This window comes from Danio rerio, chromosome 3 (assembly GCF_049306965.1).
Source record: "Danio rerio strain Tuebingen ecotype United States chromosome 3, GRCz12tu, whole genome shotgun sequence".
Lineage (NCBI taxonomy): Eukaryota > Metazoa > Chordata > Actinopteri > Cypriniformes > Danionidae > Danio > Danio rerio.
The window spans coordinates 53,537,188-53,563,245 of NC_133178.1; the positions used below are offsets into that span (position 1 = coordinate 53,537,188).

The following is a 26,058-nucleotide window of genomic DNA, read 5'->3' on the forward strand; positions in this document are numbered from 1 at the left end:
TCCTGTGGTAATCCTGTGGTAATTCAGTAGTACATTATACATTTACCACACGAAAAATGAGCAAAGCTAAATATGGCAGGATTACTACAGCACTTTCATGCTGTACAATATCACAATAATTTACCATTACGTGAAGTATGTGGTTTTTCTTTTGTTTTTTGTGTGGCAATATCAACTCAACTAAATATGACATGGTTACTACTGCACTTTCTGCTGTAATTAGCCTTTTTATTCTGGCTTTTTTGAAAACATTTTTTTCTCCGTGCAAGATAAAATGAAAGTCTGTTCTGCATTTAATATTAATCTTTATAAATAAATGTATTCATATTTATTGTAAAAACTTTTCAGGGTTCAAACATTTCAGTGGACTGGAATAATTTTGCTATTAAAATGGCACTTAATATGACTGACATATTGCTTTCTGAGATCTCAAATTTCTTTCGCCAGTGCCAATCGTGCCTGATCTACTTGCATAAATCCCCCAGAGGCCACTGTTAACTGACTGACTGACTCACTGACTGAGCGATTGACTGACCCAGTCTCCTCCTTCCCTAAACCCAACCAATTGTGTTTTCAAAAGCACAGATTGACCACCCACTTCCCTAAACCCAACCGTCAATGTTTTAAAAAGCAATCCAGCAAAAGAAAAGCCATTGCGGCAGCCTGATTTTTACCATGTTTTCAGATCTTACCACATTCTCACCCTACTATTTATGTCTTTATTTTATTTTTTACCTGTCTTACCCGCTTTATGGAACCATTCTACTATGGACCTAAACCCTGTCATAGCGATCAACTTCTTTCTGCATCTCTGCATCTCCAGTGACGTATGCCACTGACTCAGACTCAGACTCAACTTTATTATCCTGTTTTGGGAAACTAAAATTGAAGCAAGGTGCCATAACACAAGAGAAGTACCATGTACACATTAATAAAATATTACCACACAACATACAAAACATCATGTTGTAGGTGCATCTCCCTATCCCCTGACTCATTTAACAACCTAATGGCCACCATTATAAATAATTTCTAACTCTATTTGTCCTGCAAATAGGAACTCTAAAATGACCTCCTGATGGCAACAGCTGAAACACAGAGTACAACGGGTGATCCGGGATGCATAGAACACCCTGAGTTGTCTTTAAAACATCAGTATGGTAAATTACCATAGGACCAGCTTGGTTAAAACCAATGATCTTGCATGCCACCCTTACCAGGCTACTCAACCTGTTCTTGTTTGACACACTCAGATTACCGTACCAAGCTACATTGCAAAAAGATAAAACAGATTCAATAAATTGTTTATAAAACGATGTCATCATAGAGGTACAAACTTGAAACGATCTAAGTTTCCTTAGAAAATTACCATTTCCTCTTTGTTGGACTTTTTTTACAGACAGCCTGGGTGTTAGGTTAAAATGTCAACATATTGTCAATACCGACCCCTCGATAATTATGTGTGTCCACAATTTCAATGTTCCAGCCTTTAATATTTGTTATGCTGGGGGTAGGAGAAGCCTTCCTGTAATCTATCACTGAACAACCGGGTAACAGTAGAAAAAGCCATCCACACGGAGGTAAGCGGTCCGCTGCTAGCATGAAAAGGAAGGGCGTCATACCGCCCCGTAGCATTCATTTTAAAGATGAAATGCTGCCATACGTACCTCTAGCTACATAATAGCACTATGTTTTCAGAATGAACCTATGTTGCAACCTCAACAACACATTGTGTTCATGACACATTGTGCTTATTTGCAAAACACACATCTCTGTCTTCCATCAGTTAATTTCTGCCCGAAGAAGAAGCTTGCGAATTAGCTTCACAAGGAACAAAAAGTGAGTTTGATTTTAAAACTGTGTGATCCTTTCAGCATACAGATGCTTCATTATGAGCATCACCGAAGAAAACTTCAAACGTTTCTATCCACTGTGTCTCACTGTGCCTTGTTTAGTCTCAGCTTGTGTCTAAGGGGTGGCTGAAGATTATGAATATTAATGCACAAAGCCATCATATTCAGCGTACCTTCATTAACTTAGATATCAAGACTGAGGTTAATAGGGCCACACAGTAATAACAAGAAATGTACAACCTTGGATTCACAGCAGGCCTCAAGTAATTTTTTTTTTTTTCAGATCGCCCAGTTTTCTACTATAGTCTCTGATACCTGAAGACAGCAATTAGTCCTTTCATAAAAATGATGAAATAGATGACGGTATCAATGCAATGTCGGAGTAAGACAAAACATGAGTAAAAACTGACCTGGTGGCACGCCGGAGGAAATGGTGGAGGACGAGAGCTGACCTTGACCTTTGTTGGTCATTCCAGCCACCTGAATAGTGTAGGTAGTGAGTGCGGTCAGACCGGTGACCCGGTATTCCTGCGTCATGTTCGGCAGGTAATGCGTGACACGAGTGTTTGTCCGGTTGAATTCCTCCCAAGAAATGCGATACCCTACAGAGTTGAGATGGGAAGCAGTTGAGCGAATAGTCAAAATATCAGACTAAATCTTTGAATGGGGGTGATGTAGGTACCTGTGAGGATGCCATTCTTCTCAGGCGGGTCTTTCCAGCTCACTTTGAGAGATGTGTCCAGGATTTCTGTAAAGCTCAGGTGACCTACAGGACCTGGAGCTGAGAACACAGACAACCACACTTTTCAAAGTCTCTTCAAACAGACACCCTAATATAGTCATGGATCCTTTTTACAGGCTGTGATTCACAGAGTTTTTTGATACTTTCATTTCTATAAACAAGACTTTCACTAGTAAAGCTATAAAACCTTTTTTTTTTTTTTGTCTAGATGGTGTTTTTAAAGGAATAGTTACCTGAATTCTAGTAACCAGTAGTCATTGAGATCTACACTACCCGACAAAGTCTTGGTCCAAGTCAATCCAAGTTTTAGCATCAACAAATAATAGCTTCACTTCTAGTTGGTCAGTTGGTATCAGAAGTGGCTTGTATAAAAGGCAAAGTAACAAATTAAATATGATCAGGCCTTGAATTTTAATGTTTTATTTAGAACAGTAAGGTCTGACTTTGCATAGACAAAAGTCTTGTTATTTAACAGAAATAATGTACAGTATAGAATATAAAGTCATAGTGTAGTGGAAAAATAATTAATATTGTGTAAAGTATGACTCGCATAAACTTGGAATACTGCATCCATAAATCTCTGCAGGACTCTCAGAGTTCATCAAGATTCTTTAGATTAATCCCCAATGCCTCCTCTTTAATCTTACCCCAGACATACTCAATGATGTTCATGTCTGGTGACCGGGCTGGAGCACCTTAACCTTCTTTGCTTTCAGGAACTTTGATGTGGAGGCTGAAGTATGAGCCCAATACTATGGAAGATAATTCAAAATATCTTCTTTTGTGTTGAACAGAATAAATCAAATAGGTTTAGAACCAACTAAATGATAACATAATTTTTGTCTTTGAGTGAACTATCCTTTATGTATGTTAATGATACTTATAGCATGCTAAATGTTTCATTACTTCACAACACACATAAATCTCAATAAGCAGAGCGAAATTAAATTGGAAACTAAACTCTTAATTCTTTACATGTGAGTCTAAAATGACTTTTTAGTAAAAAAAACAAGCTATATTTAAAGAATATATGTCACAAAACACAAACTATTTGAAATGAATGTCACTACATTTCAAATGTTCAAATTTTTTTTTTATATTATTTTTTTCAATTGATGTAAGTATATGATACCATAAACAGACATAAATTGTAAAAAAAAAAAAAAACATTTTATTGTTGTAAATGTATGTATTCATACAATTTCTTTGCTTCTCTGAATTTATACCTTATAGTGTCATTAAAAAAAATAAATTATTTTTTTAAGCATATGCAATTTTCTTGATAACTGATGAATATTCTTTAAAGTTAAATTATATATTTATTCTCCATCACAATTAATCATCATACCCTGAGAAAATACCTTTACTCACATCACACCCAGCTTTCAAAAGACTTTCAGAATAATTTTGTAGAAAGGTACAGGTAAGGAGGAGGATACAAAAACATTTCAAAGGCTGGAAAAGTTATTTGGATTATTTTGGTTATTTTGGTTCCTTGAACATAACACTGTACTCAAATGGCCTCTATAGTCACCAGAATTCAACCCAATAGAGCACCTTTGGGATGTGGTGAAATGAGAGATTCACACCATGGATGTGCAGCCAACAAATCTGCAGCAACTGCGTGATGCTATCACGTTAATATGGACCACAATCTCTGAGGAATATTTCCAATACCTAGCTGAATCTATGCCACGAAGGATTAAGGCAGTTCTGAAGGCAAAAAATGGTCTAACTAATAAGATGTACCTAATAAAGTGGCCGGTGAGTTCACATATATGACTAAAAATATATTTATTTCAACGGAATGATGATTTAATGATTTTATATAGGCACTGTTTATATAATTGTTGAATTTATGTATAGTATTTAATGTAAGTACATTATAAGTAATTATAATTAAATTACCTAAAAAATAAAGGTAATACATTGCCTTATATTATGTTTTCAGCCAAAAAGTTCTTTAATTACACTAATTAGATACTATAATTACACCCATCCCTGATTGTGAATGCAACATTTATATTTCTTACACTTTCCATTGACCAATACAGAAGTTTATCAAACTATGACCACTTCTGAAGATGAAACTACTTCTTTGGAAAAACCCTTGTCATCTGAAAAAAAGTCTGATGTCAGGGGTGCTCTAGTCTGATAAAGGGTCACTTACTGTCCTCATGTGTGCGTATGCGCTGTGCGGTGCTGCGAGGGCCATCTCCCGGTGTAGTGAAGCACAGCACACAGGTGAAGTACTCGGTGAACTTCTTCAGCCCACTGATGTAACCCACATGAACACTGTCTTGAAAATTGGGCCTCACGGTTACCAAGGTAACATCTTCCTCATGGCCTGGTTCCCATGCCAACAGCTAAAGTGAAGAAAAAAAAAGGGGGGACAGATGTGACCACTATCGCTTAGCACAAGCCAATGTGAATCCTGCTGCTGTCTCAGCATGACAGATATTGGATTTAATGAAACCGTTATTATAACAAGAGCCCCCGCAGTCCTGCGATTGGCCACTAGAGGACAGTAGGTAGACGCTCTCACCTTGTATCCCTGGTTGATGCCGTTGATGAACTGTGGACTTGGGGCACTCCATGTGAAGCGGACTGTGGTGGAGTTGACAGCCTCCGCCTGGACGTTCCCTGGTGGCACCGTAGGCACTGAAAAAAAGAGAAGATTTAATGAAGTGAGATGGAGAGGGAAATCAGAGAATAGACAGTGATTGAAAACAAAACACTTTTTTCTTTGTGTGGGTACAATTAATTGGTCTTGTTATATAAAGTGTTATCTTAGATAAAAAAGTGATCTAGCAGTAAGTTAGGGTAGTTTAAATAGGTGATTTTGGTCAAACCTAAAGCTCCATATCCAAGTTTTAAAATCTGTATAATTATATTACATAACCTTGTATATATCAATTTAATAAAATATGTTGAAATATTGCTCAGGTTTTCCCCACAGTCCAAAGACATGCGGTGCAGGTGAATTGGGTAGGCTAAATTGTCCATAGTGTATGAGTGTGAATGAGTGTGTATGGATGTTTCCCAGAGATGGGTTGCGACTGTAAGGGCATCCACTGCGTAAAAACGTGCTAGATAAGTTGACGGTTCATTCCGCTGTGGCGATCCCAGATTAATAAAGGGACTAAGCAGAAAAGAAAATGAATGAATAATGAATGAATAAATAACCTACACTCAAAATGAGTAAAATGAGTTGAAATTACACAATTATTGAGGTTTTTTTGGGACAACTTAATTGTGTTATATTTAATCCACTTTAATTTATAAAAATGATTACGTCAACTTAACCGATTTGTGTTGGGACAACATGACGGAATCACGTGGAACCCAGCATTTAGGATACAGCAGTGGTGGAAAGAGTACTGAAAAATCATAATCAAGTTAAAGTACCATAACTTGCCTAAAAATGTAGTGCCAGTAGAGTAAAAGTATCTGTTATGAGTATGAGTGAAAAGTAGCTCTTTCAAAAGTACTCAAGTTTAGTTCAAAATCCATTGTCGAGCCAATATCAACATCAACATCAAATTGGATGTCAAGAACTGAAATTTATTCGTTGGCAACCAAAATCCAATGCATAATAGATGTCATCGTGGTGACATCCACACAATGTCAAGCTGTAACATCATTAGACGTTGAAATTTGGTTGGTTTTAGGTTGGACGTTGGACATTGACGTTGGCCTGACGTTGAGTTCTGACATCAACCTGATTTTAATTTCAAAACAAAATGCAATGTTCCTATGATGTTGGGTTACATGTAATGTTGACGTCTTGTGCCTCCTGGGTATTTAAGACCATTTCGGTCATCATACAGTAAACATACCTCATCTCTCTTCAGTGACATGCATCTAAACAGGCTCTGGGTCAATGCGTGTAAATATTTTGGACATTGAATGCTTCCAAACAGTTTGCTGCAATTATGAATTGCCTATGTCTTGAGGTAGTTCCTTATGATGAGATTTCATTGGACAGGAATTGCAGGTCTGATTTTTCTAATCTCCATAGACAAGAACGTTCGAGGTTACTAAAGTAACCCTTCGTTCCCCGAGGAGGGGAACGGAAGCACTATAAGTGGATTTGATTGTAAAATCCACGCATTGGGAGGTTCGGTTCAGAAGCTACTCGTCTGAAAGAGTATTGAACGGGCCAATTAAGAATGAATTGGCAGCGCAAGCCTGCGCAGGTGAGCGGCATAAGCAATCAACTGAGTATATAAGCTCACCTGGCGCCAGCAGACACTATCCTTTTTAAGCTGAAGAGACTTTCAACAGCTAAGGGACAGTCATTATGGCGACGGAGTATAGTGCTTCCGTTCCCCTCCTCGGGGAACGAAGGGTTACTTTAGTAACCTCGAACGTTCCCCTTCGGGGGGAACTTCAGCACTATAAGTGGATTTGATTGTAAAATCCACGCATTGGGAGCCCATTGAAAGCGCCATAATGACTGCACCTTACCAACACCCCCGATGAGGAGATAGTCAAGCAAGCGTGACGCACCCACATCATGGGGGGCGCGGTCCTCCAACGTGTCCCTGGCCCTAATTTATCCTACTTCAACAGAAGTTTTACGGATTTATATATATTTTTTGGGAAGTCGTGAGCATCTAGATAATTCTAGGAAAATACGACAGTACGTTGGGAAGCGTGCAATCCCGATAGGGAGGACGCTGCGGAGGCCATCCGTTACCCAAGGGGGGATAGATGGCAGAATTTACATATGGACTAGCCCTAAAAAGGGGGAGTACGCATAGCAAAGGAGTGGTTAGCGGGGAGGGAAGACACGGGTCCGCCCAGGGGGGGGACTTAACCGTGGCTGAATAAGCATATGGGATCGCCTAGTGGGGACCACGCATAGCAGGCACCTTTACCCAAAACGCGGGCTGACCAGCGGGCAGACCTACAACGTAGTGGGCCAGCAAGTGACTCCTCCGCTGAGTCAGTGCTGGGGGCCACGGAGGAATCTGCAGGGCTCACCTGACGGGGAACTTTACTGACAGATAAAAAGGCGCACGTATCTCCGTGTTAGGGAAAATGACGCAGCAAGCGTGTTTCAACACCCTACCGAATTGTTTCCTCAATCACCAAGGGTTACCTAATACCCTTGAGGAAACCGGCTCCACTCGCAGATTGTAAAACCTTGCAAATGTGTTGGGTGTCACCCAGCCCGCAGCTCTACAGATGTCTGTTAGAGGGGCGCCGCGTGCGTGCGCTCGAGAGGATGCGAAGCTCCGAGTGGAGTGCGCACGCGCTCTCGGGGGACGCGGCTCATCTCGGCTCTGATAGTGAAAGAAGGCATCCACAATCTAGTGGGAACTTATTTCGGTACGGCACTTCCCTGCTGCCGACCGCTATAACAGACGAAGAGCTGCTCAGATGATCTAAACTCTGAGTGCGGTCCGGATAATACGCAAAACGCGAACTGGACAATAAATAAGGGCTGGGTCTGCCTCCTCCGAGGGCAGCGCTTGCAGGCTCACTACCTCGTATTAAAACGGAGTGGTAGGAACCTTGGGCACATATCGCGGGCGGGGTCTCATACGTGAGAGAAGCCAGCCCAATTACAGGCACGAGTCACTGACCGAAAAATGCCTCCGGGTCCCCGACCCTCTAATCGATATCAACGCGACCAGCAGAGCTGTCTTCAGGGACAGAAAGATACTGAGTCGAGGATCGAAGGGATCTGACGCGGCTTGTGTAGCGAGGGCGAGATCCTAAGAGGGCATGAGAGGGGGCGGGGTGGATTAATTCGCTTAACGCCCCTGAGGAACCGGATGATGAGGTTATGCGTTCCCACGGTGCTGCCAGCCACCGCGTTATGAGAGCGGAGATGGCAGCCACGTAACCTTGAGTGTGGAGGGCGACAGCCTGCTCTCCAGCTTCTCTCGGCGTAAAGAAAGCACAACGCTGATCTGGCAAATTACGGGGGTCTTCTCAGCGAGAGACACACCATTCAGTGAATAGACTTCACGTCAGGGCATAGGCGCGCTCGGGGAGGGGGCTCTAGCCCGAGTGACGGTATTAGCCACCGCAATCGGAGGTTACCTAAGTCTTCCTCGCGTCTAAAATCTCCAAAGATCGGCGAGGGTGCCAGGTGGTGCCCTGTCCCTGAGAGAGTAGGTGCTCTCTCGAAGGGACTGCCAGGGGAGGGCTATCGCGAGGGAGAGCTCTGACATCCAGGTCCGGTTGAGCCAGAGGGGCGCAACCAGCAACCTGTTCCTCGTCCTCCCTGACCATGCACAGTAACTGCGCGAGCAGGCTCACTGGGGGAAACGCGTATTGCGCGTGCCCCGAGGCCAGCTGTAAGCCAGTGCATCCGTGCCGAGAGCGCTCGGTCAGGGAAAGAACAACTGGCAATGAGCGATCTCGGGGGAAGCAACAGATCGATCTGGGCTTCCCCGAATCGCGCCCATATCAGCTGAACAGACTCGGGGTGGAGTCTCCATGCTCCAGGACGCAAGGCTGCCGTGAGAGCGCATCGGCTGCACGGTTGAGCTTGCCTGAATATGAATGGCGTGCAGCGATTTCAGCCGCGGATGACTCCAGAGGAGCAGACGGCGGGCGAGCTGAGACATGCGGCGAGAGCGCATACCCCCTATACGGCTGATATACGCCACCGCCGCCGTACTGTCCGTCCTGACCAGCACGTGTTGCCGCTCCAGCACCGGAAAAAAACGGTGGAGAGCGAGGAACACTGCCAACAGCTCCAAGCGATATGCCAATGCAACTGGGTACCTTTCCACAGGTCCGCAGCCGCATGCCCGCAACGCACAGCCCCCCAGCCCGTGTTGGAAGCGTCTGCTGAAACGACAACAAGACTGGACGCCTGTTCTAGAGACACCCAGGCCTGTAGGAACGAGGGGTCGCTCCAAGGGCTGAGGGCGCGGCGACACAGCACAGTAACAGAGACTCGGTGTGCGCGCGCGTGCCATGCGCGTCTGGGGACTCGATCGTGAAGCCAGTGCTGAAGTGGTCTCATATAGAATAATCCGAGCGGCATGAAGCGGCTGCGGATGCCATATGCCCCAGGAGCCTCTGAAATAGTTTCAGTGGGACCACTATTTTACTGTCGAGCTCTCTCAGACAGTACAGCATCAGCTGAGCGCGCTCTCCGGAGAGGCGCGCTGCCATGGTGACCGAGTCCAGCTCCAGCCCGAGAGAAGAGATCCTCTGCACGGGGGCGAGTTTGCTCTTTTCTCGGTTGACCTGAAACCCCCACAGGTGGAAGTGCCAGAGCACTTTGTCTCTGTGCATAATCAACTCTGTGCATAATCAAAGAGAGGGCAAATTCAGCCAGTCGTAAGAAATTGAGTATGCAGATGCCCGCGAGCCGAAGGGGCGCTGAGGCACCCTCCGCGGGCTTGGTGAGGACCCGCGGAGACAGAGAGAGCCCGAAGGGGAGGGCTTTGTATTGCCAAGCTCGACCTTCAAACGCAAACCGCAGAAACTGTCGGTGGCGAGGAAGAGTGGAGACATGGAAATACGCGTCCATCAGGTCTAATGCTGCAGACCAACCCAGAGGACGAACGCACCGGATGATGCGCTTCTGCGTGAGCATTCTGAACGGCAGCTTGTGCAGGCAGCGGTTCAAAACGCGCAGATCTAGGATTGGCCGTAATCCACCGCTCTTTTTGGGCACGATGAAGCGTGGGCTGTAAAACCCGCTCTCCATCTCGGCTGGAGGGAGCGGCTCGATTGCATCCTTCGCCAGGAGGACAGCAATCTCCTCTCGCAAGACAGGGGCGGACAGGGGGCTGACCCTGGTGAATACACACCCGTGACTTGGGGGGCCGTTTCGCGAACTGAATCGCATAGCCGAGTCTGATTGTGCGTATGAGCCACCGCGAAGAGCTGGCCCGCGCTAACCAGGCAGGCAGAGCTCTCGCTAATGGACTCATCGCTACAATCGCTGACGTACCAGCAGTGGGGCAGCGCGGAGTGGGTGTGCTGATCCGGGAAGCTCGCGGGTCCCACGGAAAAGCTGGAGGTGAGATATTTGCTCTCACTCCAAACCCGAGCTCCGGAGGGGAGGCTCGAGGGGTGGGAGAAAGGAGACCGTCCTCCCAGCGCTCGTGAGCCACTGGCGAAACGCACCGAATCTGCAAGCTAGAAAGCATAGCGTCCCAGACTGGCAGATTTCGGGCTGTCACATCTGGGGAAGTGAAAAGTGCCCTTTCATAATGTTTTCATGGCAGTAAAAAGTGCCGTTGGAAATGGGGCCCCGCCCTCCAGCGGGGAAAGAGCAAGTTCCCTCTTCTCCAGATGGCCTGTCCCAGGGGCGCTTCGCGGTCCGTTGCCGGACTTAGCGGCGTTCTGGGCAGGGGGGCTGCCTGCTTCCGAGGTGCCCGACGCGCTCGCTTCGCCGAAGGCGTGTGCGGGGGCGGAGCAGCTCTCGTAGGCGGGCGCCTTCGGCGAGGAGCAGGTATGAATGGCACGGCGGGCGGAGCGGGCTACGGACCGCCGATAAGACATCACCCACCAACTGCTCTCTCACCGCCTTGAATTCCTGGGTGAATTCACAGACAGTGTCGCCGAACCTGGCTGGGGATATGGGGAAGTCAAGAAAGCGGACTTTGTCGACTTTGCGCATATCAGCCAGGGGTGGCGCTCCTGGACCACTAATGTGGACATCGTCCTCCCCAACGCACACGCAGCGGACTCAGTAGTCCGAAGAGCTAAGTCGGCGGCGGTGCGAAGCTCGTAAGCCTGGGTTGGACCCACCCTCGTGCAGCTCGGCCAGCGCCTGCGCTTGGTAGCGCTGGTAGGTGGCTATCGCATGCAAGGCGGAAGCAGCCTGGCCCGCAGCTATGTAAGCTCTAGCTCCGAGGGAGGTAGATAACTTACAGGCTTTGGATGGGAGACGAGGCGAACCCGCCAAGAAGAGGCGCCGCGCGGATTTACCGCCATCGCGCACTCAACCTGAGGAATCGCCACATACCCCCTGGCTGTTTCACCGTCAAGAGTGGTTAGGGTGGAGGAACACGCAGCACGAGCAGAAAAAAGTGCTTTACAAGACCGCGTGAGCCTACTGTGCACCTCCGGGAAGAAGGGAACGCCCCTCTAGTCGGTCCGGCCGCGGAGCTGGGGGATAAACCATCTCCAACCCACGGCCGAAGCAGCCCGGGAAAGCACGGCTAACATGTCCGTTTCAGGATCCGTAGTGACAGCGCTCACCAGCCCGAAGGGGGCGAGCGGGTCTGGATCATCATCGGACAATGAAAGCCCACCCTCCGATGCCGCGGTGGACATCTGGTCTCCGGTGTCATCGGGCGTAAGGGCTACCATCTGTTAGACGGATCGCTTCCCCCGCCCGAAGCTTGGATGGAGCGCTTAGAGGAGCGGGAGGTCCGCGGGCCCGTGGGCGACGGATTATCTCTCGCTGAAACCCTCAGATCTGCCCGAGTGCCCGCTGCAGAGCAGGGGACAACTGGGGTGGTTCGCCCTTTTGCAAAGGCTAACCGCGATCTTGCGCAACAGTCATGGCACCGCAATGACGACATGAACTGCCCGCGAGCAGCGCATTAACATGCTGGACCCCCAGACATGTAACGCAGTGCCCGCGCCCATCATCCGAGGACAGGAAACCACCGCATCCAGAAACGCACAGTCGGAGCGGCGTCCTGATAAGGACGTGCTGCACGACTGTGTTGCTCTTTCTGTGAAGTTTGCAACTTTATACGCACCGCTCTGGAGGACCGGACCCAAAGAACGCCAGGCAAGGGAGAAACCCAGCTCGACCGTCTGCCACTGCGTGTACACACTCTGGACCGGGAGAATGCTCTCGTTCGCTCAGAATCGCTGGTCACAGCAGGAGGAACCCTCATCGACTCGATCAGAAAGTCTCTGAAGCGAAAAGGATAGTGTCTGCTGGCGCCAGGTGAGCTTATATACTCAGTTGATTGCTTATGCCGCTCACCTGCGCAGGCTTGCGCTGCCAATTCATTCTTAATTGGCCCGTTCAATACTCTTTCAGACGAGTAGCTTCTGAACCGAACCTCCCAATGCGTGGATTTTACAATCAAATCCACTTATAGTGCTGAAGTTCCCCCCGAAGGGGAACAAATAATGTAGTGACTGCAGGTTGAAGGAAAGTAGTAGAGTAAAAGCACCGTTACTGCACTAAAAAAGTACTTAATGGAACGTAAAGGCACACATTTTTAAAACTACTTATTGAATTACAATTTCTGAGTAAAACTACTCAATTACAGTAGTTTGAGTATTTGTAATTAGTTACTTTACACCTATGGTATACAGTAAAGCTATGCTTTCAATAAGATTCCATTTTTAATGTATTAACTAACAGGAACAAACAGCAATACATTTATTATAGTGTTTATTCACCTTTGTTTGTTAACAAAATAAAGTTTTTCATTGTTAGTTCATGTTTACATACAGTGCATTAACTAATATTAACAAACATACATTTGTATTTTAATAATATATTAGTAAATGTTGAATTATGCATAACAAATGATGTACAAGTATTGTTCATTATTAGTTCTTGTTAGTAAATACTGTATACTATTATAAATAAATTAACATTAATGAAACCTTTGGAAACCTTTTTGAATCTTTTGCACAAAATATAATGATGATGATCCAACAATTCTTGGGAAAAAAGAGGCATAGCAATCCTAAAATAGATAATTTTATTTTCTTTAATATTAAACCTTATTTTAATTAACACAAAGAAATTGTTATTGTGGAGCTTAGCATTAGTTCAGGCGGACAAACTACTCAAACTTGAATCAGCTGATAGTCATCTGTTCATAACACATACCAATCCAATTCTGACATCTAACACAGCGGTCTAATTAACTCATACATGTGATCTCTTGTCAGCTTGGCTGCTTGAACAATTTTGCGCACCCTCTTCTATTTCCAACTCCTCTTAGGTCATTTCTGATATCAGTTCATACAGTATGTATTAACCAAGTATATGGTATACTTGTATATGGCCTCATGTCTTTGGCATTTACAGAAACTTAAAATCAATTTGTGAACAAAAAAAAATTATGACACCCCCATATATATATGACTTGACTTCAAATGTATATATTCGACGAAAGTGATCCTGACTAAATTTAAACTAGACAATAAATAAGTTGATTGGATATATTCAAATTCCTCACCCCCTTGTAGTGTCCATTCGGTGACTTTGGGACTGTAAACGCCTTGTCCTGCTCCGTTATAAGCAGCCACCTCGATCTCATAGTTGGTCCAAATGATGAGGTCCTCAAGCAGAAGATTGGTTTGGTCTGGATTGGTGATGTTCTTCATCTGACAGTCCACAGGTAATCCAGACAGACAGTACCTGAGTGTCATGACGAGAAGCAACATGTGACATGGAAAAAGCATCATGATTTTGAAAACTCAAAAATAGCAGATCTTCGCTGAGTGGACACTACTGAGGGGTTCCGGCGGGACCAGAAGATGAGGCGCTGCTGATGGAAAGTGTCTGACCTGATGATGTAGCCTTGAAGCGGGCCATTCTGGTGGCTCTCGGGAGGCGGCTGCCACTGGATCATGATAGACTGGTTGGTTCGGCCACTGGCGATCACTGTCTGTGGAGGGGCGCTGGGGGGCTCCTCGGGTAACGATACTCTAAAAACAGAGATGGAAGAAAGAGATTAAAAGGGAAAATGGACTGGCCACATGTCTTGGGGTTATTTTAGTATCACTGGCTCTGTTTCCATCTGGGATTGTTGTTCATTCAAATGCATCTCTATTGTCCATTTGTGTTCAGATTTCATTGATTCCATCTTCTTTTAGCTTGCTTTACATCAGCGCTTGTATGACACATAATTGCTATTAAAAAGCAGGTCAGATCATGGCATTTTAAAATATTCTCATATTGTGTTGCAGTTTCCTACAACAGGTTTGAATGCATCTAAGGTCAGAAAACACTGTGATTTTCTCAGAATATGAACATAATATGTGACCCTTGACCACAAAAACATCTCAAATTGATGGGGGAAATTTGTGACCAAAGCCATAAATACATAGGTGTATGGGTCAAAATGATAGATTTTCTTTTTATGTCAAAAATACTACAGTAGTAGGTGTTCCATAAACACATTTTGCTAATTTCCTACCATAGAATTTCATGCATTCATTTAATTTCTTTCAGCTTAGTCTTTATTTCAGAGGTTGCCATAGCGGAATGAACCATTAACTATTCCAGCATATGTTTTAAGCAACGGATGCCCTTCCAGCCGCAACACAGTATTGGGAAACATTCACCCACCCACCCACACACACACACTATGGACAATTTAGTTTATTTAATTCACCTAAACCCACGTGAACAAGGGAAAAAAATACAAACTCTAATAATTTTTTACCTTCAGATGCCATGTTTATTTAAAAAAATTAAATTAAATAAATAAATAAATTTCAGCCAAATTTGGTCCTAGTTTGTGGTCCAGGGTCATACATTACAATAAATTTTACAATCATTTTTAATGAAAAGCTTAAGGTCTGTAAACCTCTCGATTCAATTTACTAACCCTGCTCTCTTTGGTCTGCTGGGCAAGTTGCTGGGCAAGTCTGTTTGATAAGTCTCTCGGTAAAAAGTAAGCGAAAAAGGTAGTGAGTGTACAGAGCAGTATGTGGATGTTGACTGTGTTTATAATAATGTGTTTTGGCACAATGCAGTAAAGTCTTTTGGGGCTATTTGAACAAATTAAACCACATGAGTTTTTTTTTACAACTAAAACAATCTGCTTACGCATACTTCCGACAGTCTCTGGACAAGATTAGTACTTTACCATTACCTGTATTTACTATTTACTGTATTTACTGAGTATGTCCCATACAGGTGACATAACAAACCACCTGTAGAAGGACACCTTCTCGTCTCTGACTCTTGCACCAGGTTGCACAAATGCACTATAGACACTTTCTTAAAGTCTCTTGGAAACAGTGTGCATTTCAAATTGTGCTTTATTTAGGTGAGTGGGCTTGACAAACCACCTGTAGAAACACTCTTCCCTCTTATGCACCGACACTTTATCTAAACTCAATTACAAGGACTCATGTTGCGTGGCTGACTTCAACCTTAAATGACTCTTGCTCAATATTTATAATTAGGGTTGGGTTCCGAAACCTGGTGTCATTATAGCACCGGTACCTTTGTAACCAGTATGTACCGAATCAAATCAGCAAATGATTTTTGGTGCCTAATTTCAGTGCCACTGGTGCTGCGACAAGGACGTAAGAAAATGAAAAGCGATGTATCAAAGGCATCTCTAAAAATTTCATTCTAAACAACTTTGAGGAATACGGACAGGCGATGTCAGGCATTTGTTATTGTCGCTATGCAGCGCATTCAGCCTGGTTTTCGGTGAGCGAGAGTAAACTTCTTCAGATCAACAGGCATGATCGCGTTCATCAAATTTGTTTAAACTAAGCATTCTAAAGCGTATTTTACAAGCAAGGATGACACAGCAATGTGCTTTACAAAAGTTGCGTGTAAGGGGGAAACATGTCAAACTTAATGACACATTTGAGGGCTCAAAAAGGCAAAGGAATGCCTCTCTCGCGTGCTCTAAGTGTCAAGTGCATTCGCTCCCGTGGGTACATGCTTCCTCGGCTTTCGCGGCACTTGCTCTCTCTGTGACGGTGCTGCGCGCATCAGTTCCCCGCTTTCGTCAGAAGTTGATGCCTAAATTGACACGGGTAATAAAAAGATTAAACTTCAGTCATGTTCATGTTGTGAAACACTATCAAAATGTCCACTGTTGATGATATTAGACTTCTGTTTTCAATAGTGATTTTGCACTTTAATATAGGAAGTCCTCGGCTATGCAGAGACCATTATTAATCCGAAATCTAGTGTACATAGTTTTACATTAGGAAATGCAGTCTTGAATTTACAAACAATCTGCAAGTACCAAAGAACAGATGTAAAATGTAACATTGATCAAATGTAGTTTTCAGTCACGCTCATGTAAGTCATATTCAACTTTTGCCTTCATTCATTTTTGATTTCCGTCCTAAACACATGATTTATTTACAATACATTTTTAAACATAATTTTAACTAACTAATTTCTAATATCTTCTTTTTTATCTACCCCATAGTGACAGTTAGTGCATAACATTTTACTAGATATTTTGCAAGACAGTTGTATTCAGACAAAGTCCCTTTAAGTATTTTATAGTCTTTTATTCAGATTAAAGTGTAATTTTAAGACTTGATCAGTTATGTACGAAAGTTAAAATAATCAGTCAAAGTATTTTGTAACTGATTTGTTGTGTACATCAAAAATATTCAGTAAATATTTCTTAAGGGGGCTATTTATACTGACCTTGTTTTTATTTAAATTAAAAACTGCTTTTATTCACCAAATAAACAATAAGAAATACGTCTAGAATATTAATTACCCTGGAAAAAAACACAGTTGATTTTGGATTTTGAGCAAGCAAAATAAAGAAAAGATCCTGTATCCTGTAAAGATCATTAGGGGTCACCACAGCAAAATAAATCAACCCAAAGAAAAATGTCTAGCTCAAATTATGAATGTGTTGGAAGTAGGTGGAGCTGTTACACTTTTACACTCCTGTAAGATCTCTTAGATCCATTGATTAAAATATTTTAGTTCCTCTATCCAGACTGAAACGTAGTGGGGACAAAGCTTTGTCTGTGGCGGGTCCTCGGTTATAGAATACTTTGCCCCTTGAGATTAGAATGGCTCCATCTCTGTCTAGTTTTAAATCACTCCTAAAAACTTACCCATTTAGCTTGGCTTTTAAATATTATTTTAATAGCCCTTTCTACTATAACATTGTTTTAGTAATTTCTCTTGTTTATTTTATGTTTTTATATTCTGTGTTTTTATTTGACTTTGTCTTATGTACAGCACTTTGGTCTTGAGACTGTTTTTAAATGTGCTCTAAAAATGAACATGAATGAATATAAAGTAACTTAAACTTGACCGTGTTATATTAATCATCCATATTAATATCATAGGGCATCATAGTGGTACAGTGGGTAGCACGATTGCATCACAGCAAGAAGGTTGCTGGTTCGAGCCCAGCTGGTTCAGTTGGCATTTCTGTGTGGAGTTTAAATGCTCTCCCTGTGTTCACATGAGTTTCCTGCAGGTGCTCTGGTTTCCCCCACAGTCCAAAGACATGCGCTATAGGTTAATTGAATAAACTAAAATGGCTGTAGTGTATGTGTGTGAAAGAGTGTGTAAAAATATATATCATAGATAATGAGATCACACAAATAAGAGTGCTGTTTACAAAGTGTGAACACAATAGCAAATCTACAGAATTGGGTCCAATGTGTTTTTTTTTCTAGAAATGTGCTATGTATGCTACTTATATAATATACATACCAACCATTGTTTAACAATATTAAAAGTCCCACCAACAGGAAACAAAGTTGTATCAAAACTTTAGTTTTTTTCCCAGCTCAAAAATGCAATGTTTCCTTCAGGAATGGGTGTTTTTGAGCAAATCAGTTGAATAGCGGAACCAGTAATCCAGCATTCGGGTCATTTATTAAACTATCACAGTAAGCATTTGTGACACACATGTGCTCACTTTCTCCTCAGGTTTATTATATTGAACTGCCAATGAAGTACAATAAAAAAAAAAAGTATTGATTCTCCATCCAATCCGTCTGAACACTGGCTGCATTTTGAACAGAGGCCCTCAAGAATGTGCTTTCTTTCTTTAGGAGTAAAGATGATCAAAGATGCCACAGCCAAAATTGGCTAATGCCACAAAGTAAAAAAAAAAGCGAGATTCTTCTTAAATCTATTTAACTTGACATCTTGATATCTCCTTCGTGAGAGCTGCAGTTCTGTGGCGGAGATAAAGCGCAGTGTTTTAGGATCAAAGAAAGAGGCACGGATCCTTGAGCGGCACAGTGGCGTTCTGTCACCTCCATCTCTGCGGGTTCCCCGTCTGAACGTGTGCCGACAGAGAATGGCTTCTGATCTGAGCGAGCGCTAGATGCAAAACGAGAGGAAGTTGTTATTTAAGAGAATAGATCTAGTGGCGAGACTGTGGGAATGCTTTGCATCAGAGCGCAACTTTGACAGAATCAAGGAGGTTTATAATCGATGTTAGCGTTCGCATTTGTCTCGATTGCAGCTGCTCACTCAGATAGTTTTTTTTTTTTTCATTTTAATACACCATCTCTGCTCAAATGTGCTCACTTTAAATCAATTCAATAATTTATATATTTATATATACTGTATATGAAACACATAAAAGATGCTCATTTGTCGAGAACCGCTGGGGAAAATATGCTGTTGGTTTAGATTTCTTCACTGAACAAAGACTTTTTGATGAAAAGACAGAAATTGCTGGAATGAATGGAAATTATGTCAATGCTTTTATACAGAATAAGTGCTGTCCTTTTGATCTTTCCATTCAATAAGGAATACATATTTCTACTAAAACATTAAGCAGCACATCTGTGCTAGCATTTATGATGGTAAGAAATGCTTCTTGAAAATCAGATTAGCAGATTAGGGTGATTAAGTTCAGGCAATATGGAAGACTGGAGTGATGATGCTTAAATTTACTTTGAACCACAGTTAAACATTACTAAATAAATAGCACGATGGCTCAGTGGTTAGCACTGTTGCCTCACAGCAAAACAGTCACTGGTTTGTGTCCTAGCTGGGCAGTTGGCATTTCTGTGTGGAGTTTGCATGATTTCCCCGTGTTTGTGTGGGTTTTCTCAGAGTGCTTTGATTTCCCCCACAGTCCAATGACATACGCTATATGTGAATTGGGTAAACACAATTGCCAGTAGTAAATGTGTGTGTGTGTGTGTGTGAATGAGAGATTGTATTCAGTGGCTGGAAGGGCATGCACTGTGTAAAACTTATGTTGGAAAAGTTGGTGGTTCATTCCGCTGTGGCGATTCCTGATAAGTAAGCTGAATGAAATGCATACATAGCAAACTGTTATTTTGAAATATACTAACATTTCACAGTATTGCTTTTTTCTGTCTTTTGTTCAAATATGTGTTGTACGAACAACCAAAAACTATTTTGGTAACCAATAAATGCCACAAACTGTCAAACAAATTTAATGACACACACACTGTAAAAATGCTTGCCACCTAAAAGTTTTTTTTTTTTTTTTTTTGAATGAGATATCTCTATTCGTCAAAGTCAAACTGACAAAAAATAGTGGGTTAAACTTTGTAACCAAAAATATTTAGAATATTCTAATGAAAGTATCATTAAAAAACACACACATTTGTTGTTATGATGTTTATGTCAATGTTGTGCAATGTTTTAGTCTAAAGGCATACAATAACTAGTAATATTACTGTGTGTTTTTAATCTGGGAAAAAAGGTGGCACTGTTAAAAAAAGAGTGATCAGAGTAAAGCCCTGTTCAGATTACAGAACAGGAATTCATAAATGACACGGGCGTTGAGATACTTGTACAGTAAGTTAATAAGTAAACATAGCAATTATTTTTTTATTTCCTGACCACTAACACTGTGTACCCTAGGTCATGGTTGTCAGGTCAGAGTTTGGTGTGAATATGTTTAATTCACGAGGCTGATTAGATTTTTCTGTAAATTGGACAAATGATCTAGAAAGATACGATGTGTAATGAAAAAACCTCAAGCCAAGTGGAAAAACTTTAGCTTAAGCTACAAAAATTATTAGGATAAATAAAAGTGCAAGTTTGGGACTTAACTACATAACTATACACAAATTTTAGATGTGATATCAAAGTTAGCACTCTAAATTTATAAATAAATGGCTGCCATTGAAGGCAAACAAAGCATCTAGTTATTTTCATCAACTTGTTATGCTAAGCAGACCCCATGTTTTGCATATTGTAATCATCTTCCATTAAGCCATTTTGCACATATCTTTCCATAAGTATATCAAAATTATTAGAATTTTCTTTGTTAAGTAAAATTTATTGCTAAGAACTGGGACAACTTTAAAGGCATTTCTTTTAATATTTGAATTTATTTGAACACTCAGATCCCAGATTTTCAAATATTTTCAGATAGTTATCTCTGCCAAATATTGGTGATATTTAAGTCAAGCCATTTAATATGCATACCCTTGGCAAATTATGGCGAAAAGTTTTAGTTCAAAGGTAAATAAAAGCTAAGAGAAAAATGAGGGTCCATTCGCTAAATTTAAGTTACATTTCATTTACATGCCAACTAATTCTCATTAGATTTTTGTAGTCTGTTAGGTTGGGGTTAGTGTGGGGGTTAGGGTTAGTGTAAGTTGACATGTACTTGCAAAGTAAATACTTGCTGCTTGGATGAATGTAACTTTAAAGCAGATTTTGCCAGAGGTATGAATGATTTTGGATAATTTTGGACTGTATGTATAAATCTCTATTTCCAAAAATTGACACTTATGACCTATCCCAGGCTCTCAAATAATATAGCATTTCTGACAAAATTCAAAATGGCTAACAGCCAAAACAGCTATGACTTTTATACCACTCTGAACCTAAAACGACTGGTTTCATAACAATTAGCCAAACCATTTGGAAGTTATCGGCAGAAATATTTTAATATCTCCTGGCCAAGACACCTCATGTCATGGGTTGTGAACACACAGACACAGAATTTGATCTGAATTGACTATTGCAGGACTATCACATGAAGATACAGCCTTGTGTCTGCTATTTGTTGAATCTTTTACTGTTATTATTTTACTTATCCACTAGGTTGATAAAATTGTAATCAAAGTATAATTAAATGCCCTCAATCCAAGAAATCAGCTTTCTAGCTTAATGTTCAAAAGTTATTAGCATGAAAGTGATTTTGCTAGAGCCTCCACATTTGCTGTGATTCCTGTTGAGACTGTCCTTAAAAAATCTTCCTTATCCAAAACTGTTGATCAATAATGTACATGTTACATAACTATACACTGATCTTAGATGTGGCATCAAAGTTAGCACTCAGAGAAAGATATATCCCTAAAATAAATGGCAAACATTGGGGGAAAATACTGAGCATACAGTTATTTGATCTAACCCGTTATGCTAAGCAGACCGCATTTTTGCATATGCTAACTGACATGATAAATTAGGTGTCAAATGACGAAATCCCCAGAGTAAACTTCGACACCACCTCGACTATTATTAAATGTTTGAGAACAATGTGGCATTCTCATAATAGTGTGTGTGTTTTTTTTTTTCATTTTTGCCCGCAGGGATGTCAGCTATTGACGGGGCATTGCATCAGCAACATGCACTTTTTTTTTTCTAATATTTTCCTGGTGTGTTTCTTTTAAGTCTGTGGAGGACTTTGGTATCCTGGACAGCAGATTATTGATTTGCCACAGCTGTGCATGCGCAGGATGTTGCATATGGGCAAAGAATGTTTACTTCCCACATGCTTTCAGATCTCATCCTCAAACATTGATTTGAGCTTGACTTTTCCATTTTCAATCAGTCTGCCTCCCGCTGTAATGCAGCATACGCGCTACATTTTCCAGCTGATCCAAAGAAACTCCAAATGTGACTGTTCTATGAGATTATCAAATATGTGTAAACGGCTGCCTCATTCATAGCAGGATCCCTTAAGACGCAAGCACGTATGAATATTAATGAGCAAAGACATCATATTCATGCAGAAATGTTGTTTGGCATTTCCCCGGTTTTTGGGGCATCTTTGAGTCGGGATGTGATGCACGTGAATGTGCTTCACAGACGTCACAGACGCTCCTGTGGGATCTGGGCACATTTGAAGGCGCGAGTCGCTTGGTGCTCTTTGTAATGCTGTAGTAGAGTTACGCCGAGAGTTGTACAAAAGCTGCTAAAAAATCTCTCGGTGCACGTTTCCCTTCCTCACAGCACTGCAGACTACAGGCTCTGATTCAGCTGAATAATGCACCACCTTCTTCTTCACAAGAGCCGTAGGTCTGCGAGAAGAAAGTCTTGCCACTTTTTGCCAGGCTTTTATGGCTGACTTTTCAATGCTTAAATGCAATTTTCTTTGGCACGTCTTTGCTAGTCCTCAGGACACCCCAGAAAACATTGTTCACTGACCGTCTGCACTGTAAGAAACGATTAGTTTACTTTATTTTTAAAAAAGGAAGTTAAGTCGATGCCTTAAAAGTAGCAAGTTCAATCTTTCATTCATTTTCCTTCAGCTTAGTCCCTGATTATCAGGGGTCACCATAGCGAAACAAACCACTAACTATTTTAGCATATGTTTTATGCAGCCCTTCCAGCCACAACCCAGTGCTGGGAAACACCCATACACTTTTACATTTACACACAACAGTCAATTTTGTTTACCCAATTCCCCTATAGCGCATGTCTTTGGACTGTGGAGGAAACCGAAGCACCCAGTGGAAACCTACACGGACATGGGAAGAACATGCAAACACCACACAGAAATAGCCCAGCTGGGACTTGAACCAGCGACATTCTTGCTATGAGGCAACAGTGTTAACCACTGAACCACCATGCTGCCCAAGCAACAAGATGATTTTACTTTAAAAAAATGCCCGTGAAACTTGTTTACTTAATAATTAACAGCTAACAAGTGCAACTTAATCCAATCTGGGGTGCGTTTCCCAAACAACATATATATATAAACTATGTATAAACTATATATATATATATATATATATATATATATATATATATATATATATATATATATATATATATATATATATATATATATATATATATATACTTTTTTTTCGTTTTTTAACATTTAGTTTTATGCACCTTTTGTACAGTCTAAATCCCACCCTGTTTTAGCCTGCACACAGGATTGTACAAAATACATGTGATTTTAATTTCACCTGAGTACAGTGCGCCACAATCGCTCTGATGCTAATAATAAGGATAAACTTGTCTTCTAAACAGCCCATAATAACAAACTGAACAGTGATTGATTGTCCTCAATGTCAGTGAGACAGTTTCTATTAAGCCTGAATAAGCTGTCATAAAAACCAGAAAAATCAAGCTATGCTTTTTTTTCCGCTTTGAATAGATTTTTCAGTGGCAGATCAACAATAACTCTCTCTAACAATAAATATATCTGTATGATGTTTTAAACTTCAGGCTACATTCAAGTGGGTTTTCATTTTAATCATTTTAAAATAGAAATGTTTCTCATCCATATTTATGTTCCTGAAAAGAACTCCATCCACACAACAAACACATATCAGAAGCAATTCGATTGCTCTAATGTGTTTATAGGACAATTTGGCCATTCTCATGCATATCTTGTTAAAGAAGCACGGTAGCATGTTTTCAATAGTAAAAGTCCTCTGAAAGTTGGTTGACTTTTCAAAAGTTATGCATTTAAAACGAACGTGCAGTAATATATACTGCCTGAACTCATGTTTAAATGTAATGACAGAAAATGTATTGTAAGCACAGTATCATGTTTTTGAACCCACAAACTCACCGTGCCGTCTCCCTGCTGAACTGACCCTTGCCCACATCATTGACGGCACACAGACGGAACTGGTAAGAGCGCGCCGGGATGAGGCCTCCGACAATCACACTGATGGATTCTGGCTCTATGTTGGCCAAGAGAACAGTCCAAGGTGCATCTGTCCCCAAAAAAAAGAGACAATGATAGCTCAATCGATGAGCAATGAGAGGAAAAGTAGAGCAGGTCTGTGAACTTACTGTTTTCGGACACCTCCAGGATGTAGCGGATGAGCGGGCTGTTCCCGTCGAAAGCCTGAGCCCAGGTCAGGTTGATGGTTCTTCTCTCAGAGATACTGAGGGTTGCAATCAGGTTCTCTGGAGCATGAGGCAACTGCCTACAGTCAGATAAAGACAAATAATAGTAATAATCATATAAAAAGTACACAAATATTTACACTGCATGATACAGTTAAACGCAAAATCATTACCTCTCCTGTAGAATACCTAACAACAGCACTGGATGTTCAGTAGCAAAATATAGTATTGGTTGGTTGGTTTGCTTGTTGGTTCATTGATTTGATTTGATTTGAACTAGTTGGTTGGTTGGCTGGCTGGATGGTTGGTTGATTAATTTATTGATTGACTGATTGATTTGAATTGAATTGACCCTTCGCTAAGCCCTGCCCTACTTAGTTACTGTTGCTACACATGTCAAGCTTTCGTGCCTGGTACAGCTTTTACAATGTGTATGCGCCAGTGTCAGACATTGCCAGGGATAAAATGTCAATTTTGGCGAACAGGTGAGATACTTGAGAAAGTCAGACAAAAAAGGACGGCAGTATGCATTACAGGGGAATATTCACGACATAATAGGCAACTAATTAGAGAATAACCAAATCAAAATTAAAGTTAACTTAGCCTAGCTGCCTCATACGCTGACCATTTAACAGCTTTGCTCTTGCTCAGCAGGAGAGGTGAAATTAAAAAATAATCTGATAATAACAAATTAGTGTCAGGAATATCAAAACAAAACCAACTTAACTCCGCTCCTTTAGCGCCCCTCACACAATTCCACCATTCCGTTCAAACTTTAAGGATACCAGGAATAAGATTTGCATAATCTTTATGCACAACGCTTTGGTCTGTTTCCCCTCACTCGAAAGCTTGACCGAGCCCCTGCGCATAGCTACAGTTGCTAAGCCACGATTGGTGGATGGCGGTTTTTGCGTGTGGCTTAGAGAAAGGTCAATTGAATTGAATTGAACTGGTTGGTTGGTTGGTTGGTTGGTTGGTTTGCTGGCTGGCTGGCTAAATTGAATTGAATTGAATTAAATTGAATTGAATTGAATTGAATTGAATTGAATTTAACTGAATTGAATTGAATTGGGGTAAAGCAGTGGCGCAGTAGGTAGTGCTGTCGCCTCACATCAAGAAGGTCGCTGGGTTGCTGGTTCGAGCCTCGGCTCAGTTGGGGTTTCTGTGTGGAGTTTGCATGTTCTCCCTGCGTTCGCGTGGGTTTCCTCCGGGTACTCCGGTTTCCCCCACAAGTCCAAAGACATGCGGTACTAGTGAATTGGGTTGGCTAAATTGTCCATAGTGTGTGTGTGAGAATGAATGTTTCTCAGTGATCGGTTGCAGCTGGAAGGTTATCCAATGGGTAAAAACGTGCTGGATAAGTTGAGGGTTCATTCTGCTGTGATGATCCCAGATTAATAAAGGCACTAAGTCTAAAAAAATAAATGAATTGAATTGAATTGAATTGAATTGAATTGAATTGAATTGAGTTGAATTGAATTGAATTGAATTGAATTGAATTTAATGGAATGGAATGGAATGGAATGGAATGGAATGGAATGGAATGGAATTGAATTGAATTGTTGGTTGGCTGGCTGGCTGGTTGATTGATTGGTTGACTAATTGAGTGTATTATTATAATTATTATTATTATTATTATTATTAATATTTGTATTTTTAATAATTTAAATGCTGCAATACAAATCATCACCATATTAGACTAATGTCCTAATGTCTGAATGATCAGGTAAAACTAAATCATGGAGTAATAATCATAGGTATAAATGACATTTTAA

The 26,058-nt window shown here is 41.6% G+C and overlaps 1 protein-coding gene across 1 annotated transcript in view; it reads right to left on the reverse strand.

Annotated features, from left to right (window-relative positions):
* Positions 1–26,058, reverse strand: part of sdk2a (sidekick cell adhesion molecule 2a) — a 294,560-nt gene that overhangs the window by 42,576 nt on the left and 225,926 nt on the right. Inside the window, 8 exon segments of the mRNA XM_073945012.1 lie at positions 2,264–2,455; positions 2,536–2,634; positions 4,766–4,961; positions 5,141–5,256; positions 13,740–13,921; positions 14,071–14,211; positions 24,000–24,147; positions 24,227–24,363. Coding sequence (XP_073801113.1) covers positions 2,264–2,455; positions 2,536–2,634; positions 4,766–4,961; positions 5,141–5,256; positions 13,740–13,921; positions 14,071–14,211; positions 24,000–24,147; positions 24,227–24,363 — 1,211 coding nt within the window.